At 32.5% G+C, this 18,726-nt stretch overlaps 5 protein-coding genes across 6 annotated transcripts; 3 read left to right on the forward strand and 2 right to left on the reverse strand.

The window, feature by feature from the left end:
* Positions 1-3,330: 3,330 nt before the first annotated feature.
* On the forward strand, positions 3,331-4,595 carry LOC106337190 (probable CCR4-associated factor 1 homolog 7). Of its 2 annotated transcripts, none has more exons than XM_013776253.1 (2): positions 3,331-3,468; positions 3,568-4,595. In XM_013776253.1, the coding sequence occupies exon 2, from the start codon at positions 3,606-3,608 to the stop codon at positions 4,419-4,421; it is 816 nt and encodes a 271-aa protein (XP_013631707.1). In that variant the 5' UTR covers positions 3,331-3,468; positions 3,568-3,605; the 3' UTR covers positions 4,422-4,595. The 2 variants fall into 2 exon arrangements, with proteins under 2 accessions (XP_013631707.1, XP_013631706.1); XM_013776252.1 differs by having other exon boundaries at positions 3,337-3,388.
* A 372-nt stretch (positions 4,596-4,967) lies between these two features.
* Positions 4,968-6,596, forward strand: LOC106339913 (40S ribosomal protein S12-1). The gene is made up of 5 exons (XM_013778783.1): positions 4,968-5,024; positions 5,149-5,193; positions 5,829-6,126; positions 6,208-6,273; positions 6,376-6,596. Exons 2-5 carry the CDS (start codon positions 5,186-5,188, stop codon positions 6,433-6,435), a joined length of 432 nt encoding a protein of 143 aa, XP_013634237.1. The 5' UTR covers positions 4,968-5,024; positions 5,149-5,185; the 3' UTR covers positions 6,436-6,596.
* A 1,534-nt stretch (positions 6,597-8,130) lies between these two features.
* LOC106336742 (folate-biopterin transporter 1, chloroplastic) lies at positions 8,131-10,548 on the reverse strand. The gene is made up of 8 exons (XM_013775671.1): positions 10,290-10,548; positions 9,910-10,145; positions 9,765-9,829; positions 9,529-9,691; positions 9,307-9,455; positions 8,946-9,212; positions 8,702-8,870; positions 8,131-8,638 (listed from the first exon to the last, which is right to left on the reverse strand). The coding sequence occupies exons 1-8, from the start codon at positions 10,504-10,506 to the stop codon at positions 8,237-8,239; spliced, it is 1,668 nt and encodes a 555-aa protein (XP_013631125.1). The 5' UTR covers positions 10,507-10,548; the 3' UTR covers positions 8,131-8,236.
* Positions 10,549-15,746: 5,198 nt separating this feature from the next.
* On the forward strand, positions 15,747-16,476 carry LOC106340950 (uncharacterized N-acetyltransferase p20). Its single transcript, XM_013779771.1, has one exon. The coding sequence runs from the start codon at positions 15,814-15,816 to the stop codon at positions 16,366-16,368; it is 555 nt and encodes a 184-aa protein (XP_013635225.1). The 5' UTR covers positions 15,747-15,813; the 3' UTR covers positions 16,369-16,476.
* Positions 16,477-16,966: 490 nt separating this feature from the next.
* Positions 16,967-18,150, reverse strand: LOC106338093 (putative F-box protein At2g19630). The gene is given in 2 exon segments (XM_013777150.1): positions 16,967-18,045; positions 18,048-18,150. Coding segments are annotated over 2 exon segments (1,182 nt in total).
* Between the last annotated feature and the right edge of the window lie 576 nt (positions 18,151-18,726).

Consider the following 18,726-nt stretch of genomic DNA (forward strand, 5'->3'; position numbering starts at 1 on the left):
TAACCCTAAGAACACATACAATACTACAACATATGTTGGCAAAACCTAAACCAAAGAATATCATGACTCACTACTTTCACTCATCTATGTTGAAAACAATTAATTTTTGTTATATATTAATTTATATCTCTTAAAACATATGTTAATTACATGATTTCAATTTTCCACTTATCAAAATATTTTTTACAAAATTTTTAAATTATTTCTAAGTAAAACTAGTCCAGACGACTTACGGGGGTTAGAAAAGTAAAAAAAAATCGGTTTTTTTGTTTGTTCACAAGGGGTTGGTTGTAATTTCAATAGCCTTTTATGTTACTTTTGCATTTGATTCAAGTTTGGGTTAACCTTTGTGTTTGAAATCAAGTTGTGAGTCATATTTGGCAATTTTCCCTTTTATTTTTTGAAGATTATTTTTGTGACAAAAATTAAAAAAAAACTATTTAAAAAATTGTCCAATAAACATTATAGTTGGATTTTTGACATAAGCGGGCTGGAATTTAAATTGCTCGTGCTTAGATCTTCTATATGATTAAACTTCCCGCAGCAAGATAGAAAGAAAAAGACTGATCCGAGAAGGGAAAACTGCCTGTTACACAACCCATGCCATATACAATCCAAATAAATGATACATGCTAAATAGTATTTAACTTCACTTGATTATAATTTAAATAAACTATCTGAACTTTTTAAAATGTGTGTAAAACTATTTTAATTCTGACGGAAATATTATAGACATGACACTTTTTTTACCTAAACAACGAGACAAGTTAAACATGACACTTAAACAACTAGACTAAAGTAATCTTTTGAATTATAACATAAATGTAAATTTATATCATCAGTGGCTGAGGAATCCTACAGCCGTTGACGTTTTCATGTCCAAGCTCGATATCCGGAAGGTTGAGGTACTGCCTTTAATATTTTTCCAAAAACTCTCCGTTGAAAATGAACGTAGCAAACCCGATTACATCCGGTGGCTTGATGGACAACCGGAAAGCTCTGTTCTGACGGATCGAATGCTGATATGTTGCCTACTTGCCTCCCTAGATTGTAGATCTTGTCCATCTGCAAGTCGTGAGCGTGTTGGATGAGGTGTGAGAGAAGGAACCAAATCTTGGTTCTATAAAATAATTTAATTATATATTATAAATGTACATGATTTACCAAAAACTTTATATAAGAACATTGGTAAAAAACATATCAAAACATTTGCATCTTTAAAATGATACTATTATCTGGAAATTGATTTTGCTGATTTATCATGTTTTTCATAATTTTAGGTAATTTTGCTTATTTGTCATATTCTTAATAATTTTGAATAATGAGTCATCAATTAAAACTTATACTAATCAATTTAAATTTATACTATTATTTGAAACTTTATTTAATAATTTGAGATAATGATTATGATAGAATTCTAAATATTCTATTCAGTCCGATCTTTAGATACGTAATATACATTAATTAATTTGTAAGAGATTTTAATTAGTTGGAACTCTATCATATGTAAATAGTATATATTATATATGTGTTCATAATTTTATTATCGTTCTTTAGTCTTTTTCAAAAGGAATATGTACATATATATATATATATATAATGAGTTGGACGTAACTGTAATAATGAAAAATATTTAAGGTCTTAATAAAGATAACACGTATAACATGTATTGTAAAAATAATTAAATAAGTGGAAATCAGTGTTATAATATAATTTTAAGAATATATCTTCAAACAAAATTATGTATTATATGATATTAAATATTCTGCTTTAGACAATCTTTAAAATAATATTTTATAGAATATGTGGCTTACTGCTTTAATATGTATTACCTTATTTTAAATAACTAATTTACAGTTTATTATAGTGAAATAATATTATATTTTTTTATAGTTTACATAATTTTCATCTTCATCAGAATATGAGTTTGTAGTTGTAAGACAAACAAAATCATCTACGTCCTGAAGTTTCTTCAAATTATTTGAATTTATTGATATTTTTGATTAGAATCCTAATTTTATTAACATAATATTATGTTTAATATAAAGGCAAATAAATATGCCAATGTCTTGAGAATGTTTAGTGGGATCTCTTATATTATATTTCAGAATGTCTTGAAAATATTATTGATTAATAATTGTGTACATAACTAAACTTAATAATTAATCTTGGTTAAAATTTCTAAATAAATTTATATTATGTTTTCAAGTATTATAATAGAATATTTTCAAACTTAAATATTAGATATATATTACAACTCATATATAGTAGTCAGTTTCAAAAACAAAAACAAAAAATCATATGGTAGTTTCTCTTTATAATTTTTAGTTTTGTAATCTTACACATGTGTTAAGATGATTAATATAATGAAATTTATAAAATTTCATGTTATTCTTTTATTATTAACCAATCAAAATCTCTCTGTCGATTTTTTTTATCAATAAATTTAATTTTTTAAAATTATTCTAAATTCAAATATATACAAAACTTATTTACTTCAAGTGTATTTGAATAATATTATCCGGAAAGTAATCTAGTTCTAAATAATTTTATAATAACGGTTGCTTGAATAATAAAGATCGTAATGCTTATATTAATGATGTACCAATCAATGCTTTATAATGCTCTGGCATGTCATATGATATCATGGTGTATTGTGCAGTGTTTGATAAACTTATTATCATTTGAGGTAGGCCTGGGCATAACATCCGGAATCCAAAATCTGAACCGAACCCGAACCAAAAAATCTGACCCGTTATCCGACCCGAAATGTAAAAAATACTTGAACGGATCTTGTAGGGTGGTACAAAAAATATCCGAACCGGAAGTGTTATTAACTGAATCCGAACGAGTAACCCGAAAAATCTGAAATTAATAGTCAATATAAATATTTTGAAATATATATAAGTATTTTACTTATTAAATTCAATATTTGTGGTAATATGATATATAATAATAAATATTAAAATTTTAATAAATGATTTAAGTACACAATTAGTTATAAATAAGTATTTTATAATTTGTTCATTGAAATAAAAGTCTACTCTCTATAGGACAATACGTATTATTTACAAATAATGTGTTTTCATGCTTGATTTAACATTTTATTGTTATTTTTTTAGTTTTATGAGTGATAAATTAATTTTTATTTACCACCTGAATGCCAACGGCTACTTGAACTGGGTAATTTGAGGAACGATGAGCAGTGAAGAACGCGAGACGATTACTAAACCGAACTAATTGACCAGGTAAAGCCCATTGAAAAGGCCTAAACAGTAAAATCATTATAAACCCTACTATATATATAAAGTAAAAACTCGTTACTCAATTGTCGCATTCCTTGTACAAAACAACCTCCTCGTCTTCACAGCCTCTCTCTCTTTCAAAGGTTAGTCCCCCCTCCTCACTCTTTTTGTGTAGGAACTGATATTTTATATCTATGTGATCGTCGAGTTTCTTAATTTCAAGGTTCGTAGCAGCCGACTTATCCTCCTCTCATAATCTGTATATGGTATCTATTTGGTTGAAACTCGACTGATTCATGTTTTCTTGTTTAAATCGAAACAGGACCAGATCTTACTCTAGATCCGTTACCATTCATCATCATGACGATGTTTCTGCAAGGCGATTCGATTCAAATCCGCGAGGTGTGGAGCGACAATCTCGAAGCAGAAATGGCTCTGATTCGCGAAGTCGTCGACGACTTCCCTTACGTCTCGATGGACACCGAGTTCCCCGGAATCGTCTTTAGACCTTTCGAAAATATCAAAACCATCACCGAGTATCATTACAAAACGTTGAGAACTAACGTCAACTTGATGAAGATGATTCAGCTCGGTCTCACGTTCTCCAACGAGAGTGGAAACCTCCCGACTTGCGGTTCCGACAAGTACTGCATCTGGCAGTTCAATTTCTGCGATTTCGATCCCGTCTGCTCCATTTCCAACCAAGAATCCATCAAGCTCCTCCGTAATTCAGGGATCGATTTCAAGAAGAACTACGAAAAGGGGGTCCACTCGAAACGCTTCGCCGAGCTTCTGTTGACCTCTGGGGTCGTGCTGAACGAGAATGTTCAGTGGGTTACGTTTCACGGGGTGTACGATTTGGCTTACTTGCTCAAGGTATTGATTATCCAGGATCTACCGGAGAAGCCGAAGGGATTCGATGAGTTGATTAGGCTTTATTTCCCGAGGTTTTGTGACATTAAGCACTTGATGAAGTTCTGTATTGGTCTCAGTGGTGGTCTGAACAAGTTGGCGGAGCTGCTTGGAGTTGAGCGTCTGGGGATTTCTCACCAGGCGGGATCGGATAGCTTGTTAACGTCGCGTATATTCATGATTCTGCAGGATTCTTTCTTCAATGGTTCTGTGGAGAAGTATTCTGGTGTCTTGTTTGGGTTTTCTGTTGAGAATGATCACTGAAATGTTTATGTTTTGTATGAATGTTATTATATCCGTCTTTGTTCTGCTTGTCCGCGCAGAGTGTTGTTAATTTGGTTGGTGTGGAAAGTATATTTGTGGATTGTCTTTAGAGTGGTTGTATTCATGTGTAAGGAATAATATGTTGTTATGTACGACTGTGTTATATTTTCTTTTGTGGAACTGAGAATGGAAATTTGTATTTTCATGACATGTTTGTTACCATTGATTTTGTTAGCGTATGAAATTTTTGTCTGTGTCTTGACTTGGCATATGATCTAAATGGTGGAGTGATAAGCAACCACACGTACAATATTATTGCTTAACGGAACCGATACAATCTCAAGATCTCAGTCAAGACCTTGAGCCCTCAAATCCAGAGAACAACCTCTTTGAACTTACCTTCAAATGCAGAGACACTCCCTCTGATTTGCCTAACAATTCTCTCTCATCTTTCGATGCCTCTCAACAACAGTCATAGATCTTTATTTATGTACACTTAAAGCCCATTTAAAAGGCCCAAAACTGTAAAATCATTGTAAACCCTAGTCTATAAACTTATTACTCAATCCTCGTCGTGGTCGTAGTCTCTCTAACTCTCTTAAGGTTAGTCACTCACTCTTTTGTACGAATTGAATCTGTTATCTGTGTATGTTATCGTCGAGCATTCTTATTCCTCCGACGACTTTGCTTATTGAAGAATCCGAATCTGCTTTGGTTTTGTTTGCAGATTCAAAAGGACTTTTGCTTTTCTTCGTAAAGTCACCATGTCTGGGTAAGCTTCTCTTTGGATATAGCTATGTTGGATGTTACCACATTTCGTTAAAGGTCTCGTGAATCGGTAACTGATACTGAAATTTAGGTTTTATAGTTCATTTTTAGTTGGTTTATTACACCATATTCTGTTTTGTTCATTTAGGTTTCACCTAGGAAGAATCAGTAGTTGTAACTTGTAATGTATTATGTAAGCGTACGAGCTCGGTTTGGATAATTTGGTTTTGGGTTAATTCGATTCACACTAAAGCTTGCCAAATTAAACCGAAAAGACTTGATCCGGTTCGACAATAGGTTAGTTCGTTTATCTAAAATTCTACTGAATTGGATCCAAACTTTTCAATTTTCAGTTCGATTCTAGTTTAAATTTGGTTTAAATTGGGTTAGTTTGGTTCAAAGTTTGGATATGATTTCGGTTTGGAATAAATCAGTATGATTTGATTATAATTTTTTTAATTAATAATGTAAAAGCAGAACTAACCGATAACGATTTGTTTTTTGTTAAAAAATCTGCCTGATTGAATAGAACTCTTAACCAAACTTGATCCAAAAACCAAAATTTTTGGTTCGATTCGGTTACTTTCCGCAAGCCTATGCGTGTGGTCTAGTCTTACTGTCTCTTCTCTTTTACTTCAGGGAAGAAGCTGCTCCTGCTGTTGTTCCTCCAACTGCTGAGCCAGCTGCAATTCCAGAGGATATGGATCTGTTGACTGCATTGGAGCTGACTCTAAGGAAAGCCCGTGCTCACGGTGGTGTGACTCGTGGTCTCCATGAAAGCGCCAAGCTTATCGAGAAGCGTGTTGCTCAGCTCTGTGTCTTGGCTGAAGACTGCAACCAGCCCGATTACGTCAAGCTTGTCAAAGCTCTATGCGCTGATCACAACATCAACTTGCTTACTGTTCCAAGTGCCAAAACCCTCGGTGAATGGGCTGGTGTAAGTAGTCTTTAGTTTCGTCAAACTCTAGATGTAAATGAGACTTTTCATATTAATAATCTTGAATGTGGTTGCTTGCAGCTTTGCAAGATTGATTCAGAGGGTAATGCAAGGAAGGTTGTTGGATGCTCGTGCCTTGTGGTCAAGGTAAAGAGTCTTTTTTTTTTTTTTAACTCTTATCTTGATCGTATAATGTGTTTGACTTGTGTCTGGGTATTTATTCGTGCTGCTGTGTGTTTACTCTTACAGGATTACGGTGAGGAGACAACTGCACTCAACATCGTCAAGAAGCATATTGAATCTAACTAAAATCAGCAAAGTCAAGATTTCAGATGCTATTTCCTCTTGTTTTCTTTGTTTTTTTTTGTTATTCAATACTTGTTTAGTGGATATGTCTTGAGATATGTTTGGGGCAATAACATTTTGATGTTATCTAGCTCATATTTACTAATACTCAACCTTTTCACTCATCAGAAGGTTTTCTTATCTGCTCCCAAGGGGAAAAATTATGCGTTTCAGTAAACTCTGATTTTGACACATGGTTGAATCGTCAGTCAGATGATCAAGAACCAAGCCATGATAGACCGTAAATCCAAATCGTTTAACCAAGAACATCGTAATGACACAGTTGCAACATAACGGCAGCCTAGTTGCCTTAATCGTTGGGAATGAATACAGCGCTCGCCGCTCAATCTTTAGCCAACAAAATCAAACATATACTTGGGTGCAATGAGTAGAAGTACCAATTTTTGAGTAACGCATAATGAACATCCTCGATGATGAATGTTGGCAATATAGACAATGTCTCAATGAATAAACGAGGATTGTTCCAAATGAGTAGCTAATGGTCCCCTTCGAAAAGTACTAAAATAGAAATCAGAAAGTGGTAATCGTCATAATTCTTCTGATTCGACGGTAGATACCGTCGGCTACCCCTTTACTAAAAGTTGACAGTAACGGCTGAATAGAAATTTTTTTTTTGAGAGCGGTTCAATAGAAGTTTTAATTGATGTCTTACTGCAGTACTTGACTTCCAAGATCCATAAAATAAGGTCTCATTTAGACATATTATTACACTGATCACCATACAAAAAATTAAAACCAACATATCATGGTTTTACGTATTTTATTTAGCTTTACATTTTTCAAATTTTATTATTTATAGTTTAAATACTTGAAGGAACCTACAAGGTAAGAAAAAAAAAAGCATAGTAATATAAAAGGAAATTTTCTATACGAAATCTATATTTTTAGTGTTGTTAAGATATAAATAATAAATAAATAGTACATTAATGTATATTTTAATGTTAATATATAGTAGCATCTAAATTAATAATACTTATTTCCAAAATTTAACAAATTATAATAACTTTATATATTATATGTTCACGTTGAATTGAATATGTCTAAATATATATATTTTTATAAAAGTTAAAATCTTTAATAGATAAAATTCAACCAACCATAAGCATTCGTACCATCACAATTTGTCTAACCATTGACTTTAAAAAAACCATTACGTTAATCTTAATGGTTAGCCTAAGTTTTTGCAGCTAAATACTGGAGGGAACAATTTAATTGGTTCAAATTTGTTTTCTATGCAAGGCCTTAATAACTATCTATTTTTTTCCTTAATGTTTCTGATTTTCACAATATGTATTGTATTATCTTAATTAGATATCGAATTATATGTATACTATATAAAGATGTAATAATCATAAATAAATAGATAAATATTTGTATTTATATATATAGTTTTTATTAAAACACCAACATAGTATAGAACTAACATGTAATTAAATTGTAATTTTATTAAATATTGTTTTGATCATTACTTACATATTAGAGTATCTTAATTGGCTGGAGGAAGAAGTAACAACCGTGACAACAAGTATGGAACTTGCGTTGTCATGTCACAACTATGGTACTGGCGAGGAAGACTGAATCAAGTATGTTGAATCAAATCCAGAATTATGTTATAAACTTAATTTGTTGAGATTACTATTATATTAAAGTAGTTTTTTCTTCTTCTTTGTAAATGAACAACATTTTGGTTACATGACAACCGTTGTAACTGAATACACATAACCAAAGGTATACATCATCTTCCTTAATTAGATTTCATCTCTATGTCAATGTCTGGATCATCCTTATTACCAACATTGTCTGGAGAATCTTTTGGCAAAAGACCAAGCAGAGGCAGAGGGAGCAACGAGCTAAGATTGCACAAGATAATAAGCGTCGACAGGTTATCAAAACTGTCTCTTGTGATGCCGAACACTTGAGTCAGCCCTGCCCCCATAAGTCCCCCAAGAACACTGCCTCCATTGGAGATTGACATGAGCGTAGCAAAGAGCGTTGCTTCCATTCCTTCCGGACACAACCTCGCCGCTAACACGAGAACCGGCATGAAAGAGGCCTGTGCAAGAACTGTTAGGATCAGAGAGTCTCCTATTGCAAACCACTCGTCGCTTATCCCCAGCTGCCTGTTAAAACCAGTCACGAGGAGAACCTGCAAAGACATAAGATTAGTGACTAATATAGAAGAAACGGTTCTTCATCTAAAGAGACTAACCTGAGTCATCCCAAGACCTGTTCCGAAAACGGTTGTGACGAGGAAGATTTTTCTCAAAGGAACGGTTTTGAGGAAGCCATTGTACAGTCCTACTCCAAGCAACGAAGCAATTGAGGTCACAAGTTTAACTCTTCCTAGAAACTCCGGAGTAAAGCCAAGCTTGTTCGTTCTGAGGTCACAATGTTTAGCATTAGCTAGCAACTTAAGTAACTACTATCATCTCAGTGGGAAGAGAGAAACATACGTGAAGTAAAACATTGCGGAATCAGAGTGTGGCGTGGCTTGCCATAAGAAGATAAACAAGGTTGGGAGGAAAACATTAGGTTGCTTAATGGCACTCCACAGCTGAATCATGTTCTGCTTTGAGGTCTGAAGAAAGCCGGGATTGGCCAAGGCTATGTTCTCTTTCTGCCCTGACCCTGGCATTGGTCTGACCACACGTTGTTCGTTGACGAGAACGGCAACTGCTGAAGTTATCAAAGGTAGTAAAGCTGTCACCCCGAATACAAACCTGAGGTGTAACAGCTTTTCGAATGCCACCAAGTTAGTTATCTACGACACGTGGCAGAGAAAAAAAGGGAAAGCTTCTTTTCAAGGGACTGTACCTCACACCATACGACTCCACGAGAGAGCCGCTAAAGTAGGAACTCACGATTCCACCAAAGGCTGAGGATCCCCAGCATAAGGACTGCAGAGATCCCGACACGCTTTGTGACTCGCCACGAGCACGTTCAACAACCATTGAGTCTACTACCTGTAATAACTCAAACAATTCAATATGATGAATTGTCTATCAACTAAACAATCTAATGGGTTAGAAAGCTTACAACATCAGAAAAGGCGACAGAGAGGGAACCAAGAAGTATACAAGAAGCAGCACTATATTTACTGTCAACAAAACCAGCCATCAAGCTCCAAGAAAATGCACCAAGTAGTCCTGAGAGAACTAGATATGATCTCCTCCGGTAGCCAAATAGTGGCACAGAGTCACTGCAAAACAAAACAAGTAACTTAGAACTTTACTACTGGTCACAAGTAGAGAGGTGATGAAGGAGGCATATACCTGATAAAACCGTAGAGAGGCTTAACAAGCCATGGCAACGAAGAAAGTCCCGTTATCACAGCTGTCTAAGTCAAAGAGATGTTACATTATTGTCAGCCTATAAAAAGACAATTGTTCGTGAAAGCATTTCAACAAGGACATATACCTCAGCAGGGTCAAGATGCAAGTCGTCTTTCAGATAGAAACTAACAGCGAGCCTAGCGAGTCCTAGAACACCTTGAACAAAATACACCATTGCTACAGCAAAATTGTCTGGCGATAACTCAACACCCAGAACTTTTTTTCTGCTACTAAAGTTTCTTCCTTTACGAGCCTGTCCTCTAACAGAACCATCTCTGACTCCTTCAACATCTGTATTCACACTATCTCCTTCAGCTACACCTATACACCACAACACATTTAGAGACAGAGAGACTAATCACAAGTTTGAATCTTTTCGAACCAATTCACTATCTTTCGATGAACCCAGTTCATTAATCATAAGAAAGTGTGAACATTTCGATGAACCCAGTTGATGGAACTTACTAATTCTGGAATCAAGAAGGAGACTTTCTTCTGAATCCCTTCTGCGAGGAAGCTCCGGGATCGAAACTGTGGAGGACATGTCTCTCCTATCCGGAGGAATCTTCCGGCGGTGGGATCGGGCGGTGATGGCGAGGCGTCTAGGGAGGAAGGTGAATGGGGAGAGTGTGATTTGAGAGGGTGAGATTGTTGGGATGGAGAAAAGATTGCGAGACGCCATTAAAAGTTAACTTTTGTTAAATTTAAGGCTTTTTTAATGAACACTCCTCCGTGTCTTTAGCTATTATCGAGTCTCCTTGCCCTCTGGATAATTCTTTTTTTTTTCCTCCATTTTATTCCTTAATATTTTCTGATTTTTTTTTTTCAGTTAACAACAATTTATTTGTGTTAAAGACATTATTGTAGGCAGTATAAAATATCTTAACATCAAATAAATAGATAAATACATAGAAAACGATAATAATTAAAAAAGAGAGAAAAAAAATAAATTTTTGTTGAGAAATTTTCAACAAAATATAACAAATTCTTATGACATTTTTTCTTGATTTTGTATTCTATTGTTGGAGTCTTACAAGTCCATGTCCAACTTTTACTAAACCAATTAATACGATAGTATCCACTTTAAATCCAACAATTAAAGTTTATATAGATTTTGTTTTTGAATTTTTATAAAAGATTTCCTATTGATCAGAATTGGACATCATATTACATATTACACATTATATATCTAAATTCCAATATGAAATTTTGTTTACATTCATAATACATATTTTATTTCAAATTTAAAGATAAAATTAAATTACAATGTATTTCATGATTGATGTTGTGTGCTTTGTGTAAATATCTATAAATGGCTAACATTCATATAAAACCATTAAAAATTACTATATTATTTGTTTTTTATTGGAAGTATGTTCTGTTTTATCAATCTTTTGAAGAAGAATATAAAAATATTTATCATATAAAAATCGTAAAAAATGACTAAATTGTTGATTAATTTTCCATTAAAAAAACTTACACTAACTATACAAAACAATGAATCGTCTGATTAGGAAAATGACCAAACATGTTACATGCTTTGCCATCACATTATGGGCATCCCACGAGAGGCAACCATCAATCATAGATTCATGGCCTTTATTGTTGAGTGCGTACTCGACAGCTCGAGCAACAATGAAACTTCTGCTTCTTTTTTCTTTGTTCTAGTGCTTCTTTTTATTTGTTACCGATTACCCTAGGAATCTGTCTTTTTTTATCACTTTTTTATCACACCCTACGAATTTGTCTTTTTTTTAATCACTTTTTTTCACACCCTAGGAATCTGTCTAGAACAACTGATGATATCATACTCCATCCATTTTATTCTAATTTTCGTAGTTTTAGACTTAGACACACATATTAAAAAAATATTTAATTTTATATATTTATTAAATAAAAACATCATTATCAATACACATACCCACATTTTAATAAATACAAAGATAGATTGAAATATAAAATCAATAAAATCTGCATTGAAATTATAAAACGACACTTATTTTGAAACTAAAATTTTACTCTAGAAAATAATTAAACTGAAACGGAGGGAATATTAGCTTAGGAATCTGTGAGAATTAATAAGAAGCCGAGAGAATATTTCCCTAAAGAACTTCACTGTCACATTAGTTTTGCATCGAACATTTATTTGATTTTTTTTCCAAAAAAGAAAACATGTTTGTTTGATAAATATGTTTATAGAATATAGACCATCGAAGATGCCAAAAAAAGAGAGTATAGACCATCAAATTTGTATTTTGCTGTGTTATGAAATAACATTGTACTAGGTTAAGACCCGCACAAAATATTATATAAATTAGTTTTACGTATTACATGTTCTTTTACATATTATTAAATAATACATATATATTGATAATTAAAAACTCAGTAAATAATTTTTTTTTTAGTTAACAACAATTTATTTGTGTTAAAGACATTATTGTAGGCAGTATAAAATATCTTAACATCAAATAAATAGATAAATAAATAGAAAACGATAATAATTAAAAAAGAGAGAAAAAAAGAAATTTTTGTTGAGAAATTTTCAACAAAATATAACAAATTCTTATGACATTTTTTCTTGATTTTGTATTCTATTGTTGGAGTCTTTCGAGTCCATGTCCAACTTTTACTAAACCAATTAATACGATAATATCCACTTTAAATCCGACAATTAAAGTTCATATAGATTTTGTTTTTGACTTTTTATAAAAGATTTCGTATTGATCAGAATTGGACATCATATTACATATTACACATTATATATCTAAATTCCAATATGAAATTTTGTTTACATTCATAATACATATTTTATTTCAAATTTAAAGATAAAATTAAATTACAATGTATTTCATGATTGATGTTGTGTGCTTTGTGTAAATATCTATAAATGGCTAACATTCATATAAAACCATTAAAAATTACTATATTATTTGTTTTTTTATTGGAAGTATGTTCTGTTTTATCAATCTTTTGAAGAAGAATATAAAAATATTATCATATAAAAATCTTAAAATACAATGTTTCAGTTAATTAATCTAATAAATACAAAGTCAATAGACATAATTTCCAAAAAGAACAAACTATTGCATAAGTAGGTACGTACACAATACATATTTATTTTATATTCTTATTTTCATCTATTTTTTCTCAAAAAAAAATCTCTTTAAAACAACCTCTGTTTGTTGAGTAATCTTTCTTTTTTTTTTTGACTAAATTGTTGATTAATTTTCCATTAAAAAAACTTACACTAACTATACAAAACAATGAATCGTCTGATTAGGAAAATGACCAAACATGTTACATGCTTTGCCATCACATTATGGGGATCCCACGAGAGGCAACCATCAATCATAGATCCATGGCCTTTATTGTTGAGTGCGTACTCGACAGCTCGAGCAACAATGAAACTTCTGCTTCTTTTTTCTTTGTTCTAGTGCTTCTTTTTATTTGTTACCGATTACCCTAGGAATCTGTCTTTTTTTATCACTTTTTTATCACACCCTACGAATTTGTCTTTTTTTTTTAATCACTTTTTATCACACCCTAAGAATCTGTCTAGACCAACTGATGATATCATACTCCATCCATTTTATTCAAATTGCAGTTGATTTAGACTTAGACACACATATTAAAAAATATTTAATTTTGTATATTTATTAAATAAAAATATCATTATCAATACACTTATCCACATTTTAATAAATACAAAGATAGATTGAAATATAAAATCAATAAAATCTGCATTGAAATTATAAAACGATACTTATTTTGAACTAAAATTTTACTTTACAAAGACAATTAAACTGAAACAGAGAAAATATTAGCTTAGGAATCTGTGAGAATTAATAAGAAGCCGAGAGAATATTTCCCTAAAGAACTTCACTGTCACATTAGTTTTGCATCGAACATTTATTTGATTTTTTTTTCCAGAAAAGAAAACATGTTTGTTTGATAAATATGTTTATAGAATATAGTCCATCGAAGATGCCAAAAAGAGAGTATAGACCATCGAATTTGTATTTTGCTGTGTTATGAAATAACATTGTACTAGGTTAAGAGCCGCGTTTTGCGCGGAATAAATATTATATAAATTAGTTTTACGTATTACATGTTCTTTTACATATTATTAAATAATACATATATATTGATAATTAAAAACTCAGTAAATATTACGTATATGATTAAATTGGTGCAAACACATAAATAAATTTTATTAATTCAAACAAACACTTTTTCTATTTTATATGATATAAAATTAAGTTTTAATGATATTAACATAGATATATATATATAGTACATTTTTAATATTGTTATCTGTTAAATAATATTTTATACTCATATTGTTTTTTGATCATTTGTATTTTCTGTAACAAAAATTTTGAATCACCGATAACAATTTTTTTTTTGTGGGATGTTTAATAGTTTTAGTCATTTATAATTTTAAAAACATTATGAAAAGTTTTAAAACTAAATATTAAATTGTCAATATTTGTTCAATTTTTTTATCAAACGAAAAATCAAAGCAACTTTCGAAATAAAAATACATATGTATTTTTATATTGTACATAATTTATTTTAAAAATATTAATATTTATTAAATGAGACTTCTTATTATATAATTTTGTAATCATTTATATCTTTTTATAACAAAAAATTTAAACCATGAAAAATTCAATGTGAGATTTTCGACAACTTTAGTCATTTATATTCTTTTTTAAAATTTCAAAATATAACATATACAGAAAAATCTAAATTCTTACTATATTAATGTGGTTGTTTAATTTATTTTAATATGTTAAAATTTAAAAAATGATAGAAAATAGACTAATTTCTATCAAATCTTTATTATTCAAAATCATTAATTTTCATATATACTTTAGCCAGATTTGGTAATTCCGTTATTTTTGTTTAAGGAAACAATGAATAACATTAATAATCAATTTATGATTAGTTTAATAAAAAGCTTATTATATATTTTGATGCACCAACATATTTCTCTAAGGATTCTAAGAATGATTGTGGTGATGACACGTGGCTATAGAAAATGTTATAATGCTTCTCTTTTAATATATATGAGATTAATAAAAAGCTTATTATATATTTTGATGAACCAACATATTTTTCTAAGGATTCTAAGAATGATTGTGGTGATTACACGTGGCTACAGAAAATGTTATAATGCTTCTCTTTTAATATATAGGAGATAATTTGCTATGCTGCTCTATTTTTCTTCTTATGTTGTTGTAACTTATTTGCTATTTTACACCAAAATTATGTACAAATTAGAGTACGTTCGTTTCTGTCTACCACTTCATAAACTAAAAACAAAGATTCAGCATCTTATAAGAATGCAAGTTAATATTGATTGTTAAAAGTTAAAAGTAGCGTAAAGGAAAAAAAAAAGAAAATACAATAACTATAGTGTACTGAGATGGTATGAGAAAAAAAAAAATTCTAGCAACGATTAGATGAAAGAAAATCTGTTAAACAAGATAGTTTTAAAATTTTAGAAGAAAAAAGTATTTTAACAAGCATAGATGGAATAAAAATAAAATTAGAAGAAAAAGTATTTTTAACAAGCATAGATGGAATAAAAATAAAATTTGTTAACGTTGGGTAAATTTTAGTTTCACAACATGTTGAGTCTTGCGTTGACTACTACCGACGACACAGCAGCACTTGGATTTTTTTTTTTGGAAGCAACACGGCAAGTTCCGAATCCTCATCTATGTTTTGTTTGGCAACCAAGTAAGTGTCAAAAGTCAAAGGTCAAAATTAACAACCAGCCATTCACAACATGAGTCACACGACACTTCATCTTCCGTCATGGCTTCATTCATTAAAACTGACTATATAATATAATATTACCACTAACTGTATTTTACTCGAAAGCAAGAAGCAATATTCGAGATTTTTGCTAAGCGCAGCGTGTATATAAAGATATCGCATTGACGTTACAATGTGATATCTCAAACAATCATTATCTTAAATGGAGATGGACTCAAACGAGACTCAACCAAAGGTGGTTGTTTCATCACCGGCGAGAAGAATATCACTCCGACAAATGACTCTCTCCGACGTTGACCACTACATGGTTTGGGCCACAGACGCTAAAGTCGCACAATTTTGCTCATGGGAGCCTTGCACGAGCCGAGAAGAAGCCATCACATACATAACTGATTCGGTCTTGACACACCCATGGCTCCGAGCCATCTGTTTAGAGGACGACCGTCCCATCGGCTACATCTTGATCATGGCGGTTGATGACATCAGGAAAGAGATCGGTTATGTGCTAGCTAGAAAGTATTGGGGAAAAGGGTTCGCTACGGAGGCGGTGAGGCTAGTGACGGCGGAGATATTCAAGGAAATGCCGGAGATCGAGAGGCTTGAGGCACTAGTAGACGTGGACAATATGGGATCTCAAAGGGTTCTTGAAAAAGTTGGTTTTACTAGAGAAGGTGTGATGAGGAATTTGATAATAATGAAAGGAAGTGTTAGAGATATGGTCATGTTTAGTTTCTTGCCTTCTGATCCGTTGAAGTAATTGATCAACAAAAATATCAGTTCAGATTATCTATAATGTTGGACTTTTTCTATGATTCATCTGTAAAACATGAAATAAAGTAATAAACTCTGTTACTGTGATGTATTAGTTGCCTTGTCAAAAGTTTCTACAAACTTGGCCTTTTCAGTACTTGTATATGCAGCGAATTTACATGATCAATTATAGAAACAACTGAAATTTACGGATATAGCCATAAACTTAATTAGATATGATGGTCACCTAATTACACATTGCTAGATAGAGAAGAGTTTATAAAGCAAACTATTAGCTGATAACAAACCATTTCTCTTGATGAGTGTACGGAGCCAATTCCATAATGTGTAGAAAATATCCATACAAATTCACACAAACCATTTCTCTTGATGAGTGTACGGAGCCAATTCCATAATGTGTATAATATATCCATAAAAATTCACACAAACCAGAAAACAGTCGTCTAGTAAGTCAAAAAGGTGACAAGTATACAAAACCAATAGAAAGAGTAAGAGACTAAGTTAAGGTCCCATGATCTTTATGATGAGAACTTTAAAATCCAAACGAGCTATGTTACAAAACGCCAAGTTTATCAGTGCCCTAATTAAAATGCTTCCATAAGCTTCGGGTCGACCTCCTTATGGTCTAGAAAGGTGGACAGATTAGTACTCTGAAACGCTTCCATCCCTTGGATTCTAACTTTTACGATAGTGTTTTTTTCGATGTTGTAATATATAACGCAGGAGGGGTGACCAAACACGATTTCATTACTATCAGTAACTCCAGCAAAGCGTAACACGTCTTTTCCAACCACATTTTTTAACACAGAAGGCAGTATGTATGTATGCTTCGACCATTCCAGCTTTTCAGAATCCCCTATGACCATCAACTCTATACTGTGAGTTCCACCAAGTTTAAACCTGTTAATCTTAACTGAACCTAATTTGCCATTGTAGTTAATCATAGATTGGTTAAATACTGCTTTCTTGAAAGTCGTGTCCAGTTCAATACAACTGAACTTCTCAGACATAACGTGAAAGCAAACTATTATAGAAGTTCGTGTACGATAATTTTTGGCTTTATAATACAAAACACCATTGATGCATATTCCTTTAAGCCAACAATAATGGGGTACGCAGCATTGTATTATTCTCCACTCAATTTTTTCAGTTCCTAGAGTCAGAAGTTGATGCTCGGTGATACAACGGTCGAAGTCATATCTCGAGGATAATACCTTGAATCGTTTATAAATGGGATCATACCCCAAAAAACTCATCGTTTCAAGCATGGTTCTCACCTCAACCATCCTCGTTTTCTTCACTTTGGGTAACGTTAATGTTTGTCCCGTGCTAGGATTACATATTATATGTACTATTGACATCTCTGATCTCTCTATAAACTCTTTATCTGTGAGACAGACCAGGCCGTGGACAGGACCACTAATTTCACAGTGATACTGATAACCACCAAAGGAGATACGGGAAAGATGCTTGACGGCTACAGGAGACGAGTTTTGAGGCTGAGGTGACGAGAGGAATAGGAACTTGCCTTTTTCTCTGTAGACGAACAATAGATGCGGGCGAGCTGAAGATCTGATGTTAAACAACTCCGTGAAATACGGAAGGCGAAGTGTGGAGGCCCAGAGCTTTGATACGCAACGACATCTCCCTATAGACTTCACTGCCTCGAGAGTATTTCGATTATGAGTTCAGTAGGGATCGTATTCGTATCTGAGTTTTCTCTTTCATCCAACAAGATCTTAGCTCGCGTATTGCGCTTAGATTTCATGGCTAAGACGACTGCAGTGAACCCTAGCTTTCCTCTGAGCTCCTAAGGTTCGAAAGATTTTAAAGAATATAAGTAAAAAGGGCTTTATTACGATATATTCAATATCGTATAGTTTCCTATATTCTTTGTTAAAGTTATGTATAGTTTCCTATTAGTTATAAGGAAACATGGATGTTAGACCATCATTGGAGTTGTATAAAGTCTCAGCTGTATAGCTTAATAAAATCAAGTCAGTTTGATATCCAATTCTATATGGTATCAGAGCTAAGATCATTCTAAATACAAAATATCCATCGTTCCTCTTGTTCATAGTTTGGACAAGTTCTTGTTCTTAGTCGATCTGTTCAAAGTTTGAACTAACCTAATATCGTCAGTGACGATGTTTGACCTAAGTTCGGTTACTAAGGTTGATAAACCTGTTGCAGAGGGGCCCCTTAGTACCTCTCCGTATGCTCTCTATGGTTCCGACAACCCCGGAGCCATGATCACACCTGTTAAGCTAAACGGCGAGAATTACAATCAGTGGGCAAGTGAGATGCTCAACGCCCTTCAGGCAAAGCGTAAAGTGGGTTTTAT

The sequence above is a fragment of the Brassica oleracea genome, chromosome C4 (assembly GCF_000695525.1).
Source record: "Brassica oleracea var. oleracea cultivar TO1000 chromosome C4, BOL, whole genome shotgun sequence".
Taxonomy (NCBI): Eukaryota; Viridiplantae; Streptophyta; class Magnoliopsida; order Brassicales; family Brassicaceae; genus Brassica; species Brassica oleracea.

Coding starts and splice junctions, on each gene's coding strand:
- LOC106340950 (XM_013779771.1), top strand. CDS start 15,814: ATGGAGATGGACTCAAACGAGACTCAACCAAAGGTGGTTGTTTCATCA.
- LOC106339913 (XM_013778783.1), top strand. Junction 6,127..6,207: donor CCCTCGGTGAATGGGCTGGT/GTAAGTAGTCTT, acceptor GGTTGCTTGCAG/CTTTGCAAGATTGATTCAGA. Junction 6,274..6,375: donor GCTCGTGCCTTGTGGTCAAG/GTAAAGAGTCTT, acceptor TTACTCTTACAG/GATTACGGTGAGGAGACAAC.
- LOC106336742 (XM_013775671.1), bottom strand. CDS start 10,506: ATGGCGTCTCGCAATCTTTTCTCCATCCCAACAATCTCACCCTCTCAA. Junction 10,146..10,289: donor CCTTCTTGATTCCAGAATTA/GTAAGTTCCATC, acceptor TGTGGTGTATAG/GTGTAGCTGAAGGAGATAGT. Junction 9,692..9,764: donor CCTCTCTACGGTTTTATCAG/GTATATGCCTCC, acceptor TTTGTTTTGCAG/TGACTCTGTGCCACTATTTG.
- LOC106337190 (XM_013776253.1), top strand. CDS start 3,606: ATGACGATGTTTCTGCAAGGCGATTCGATTCAAATCCGCGAGGTGTGG.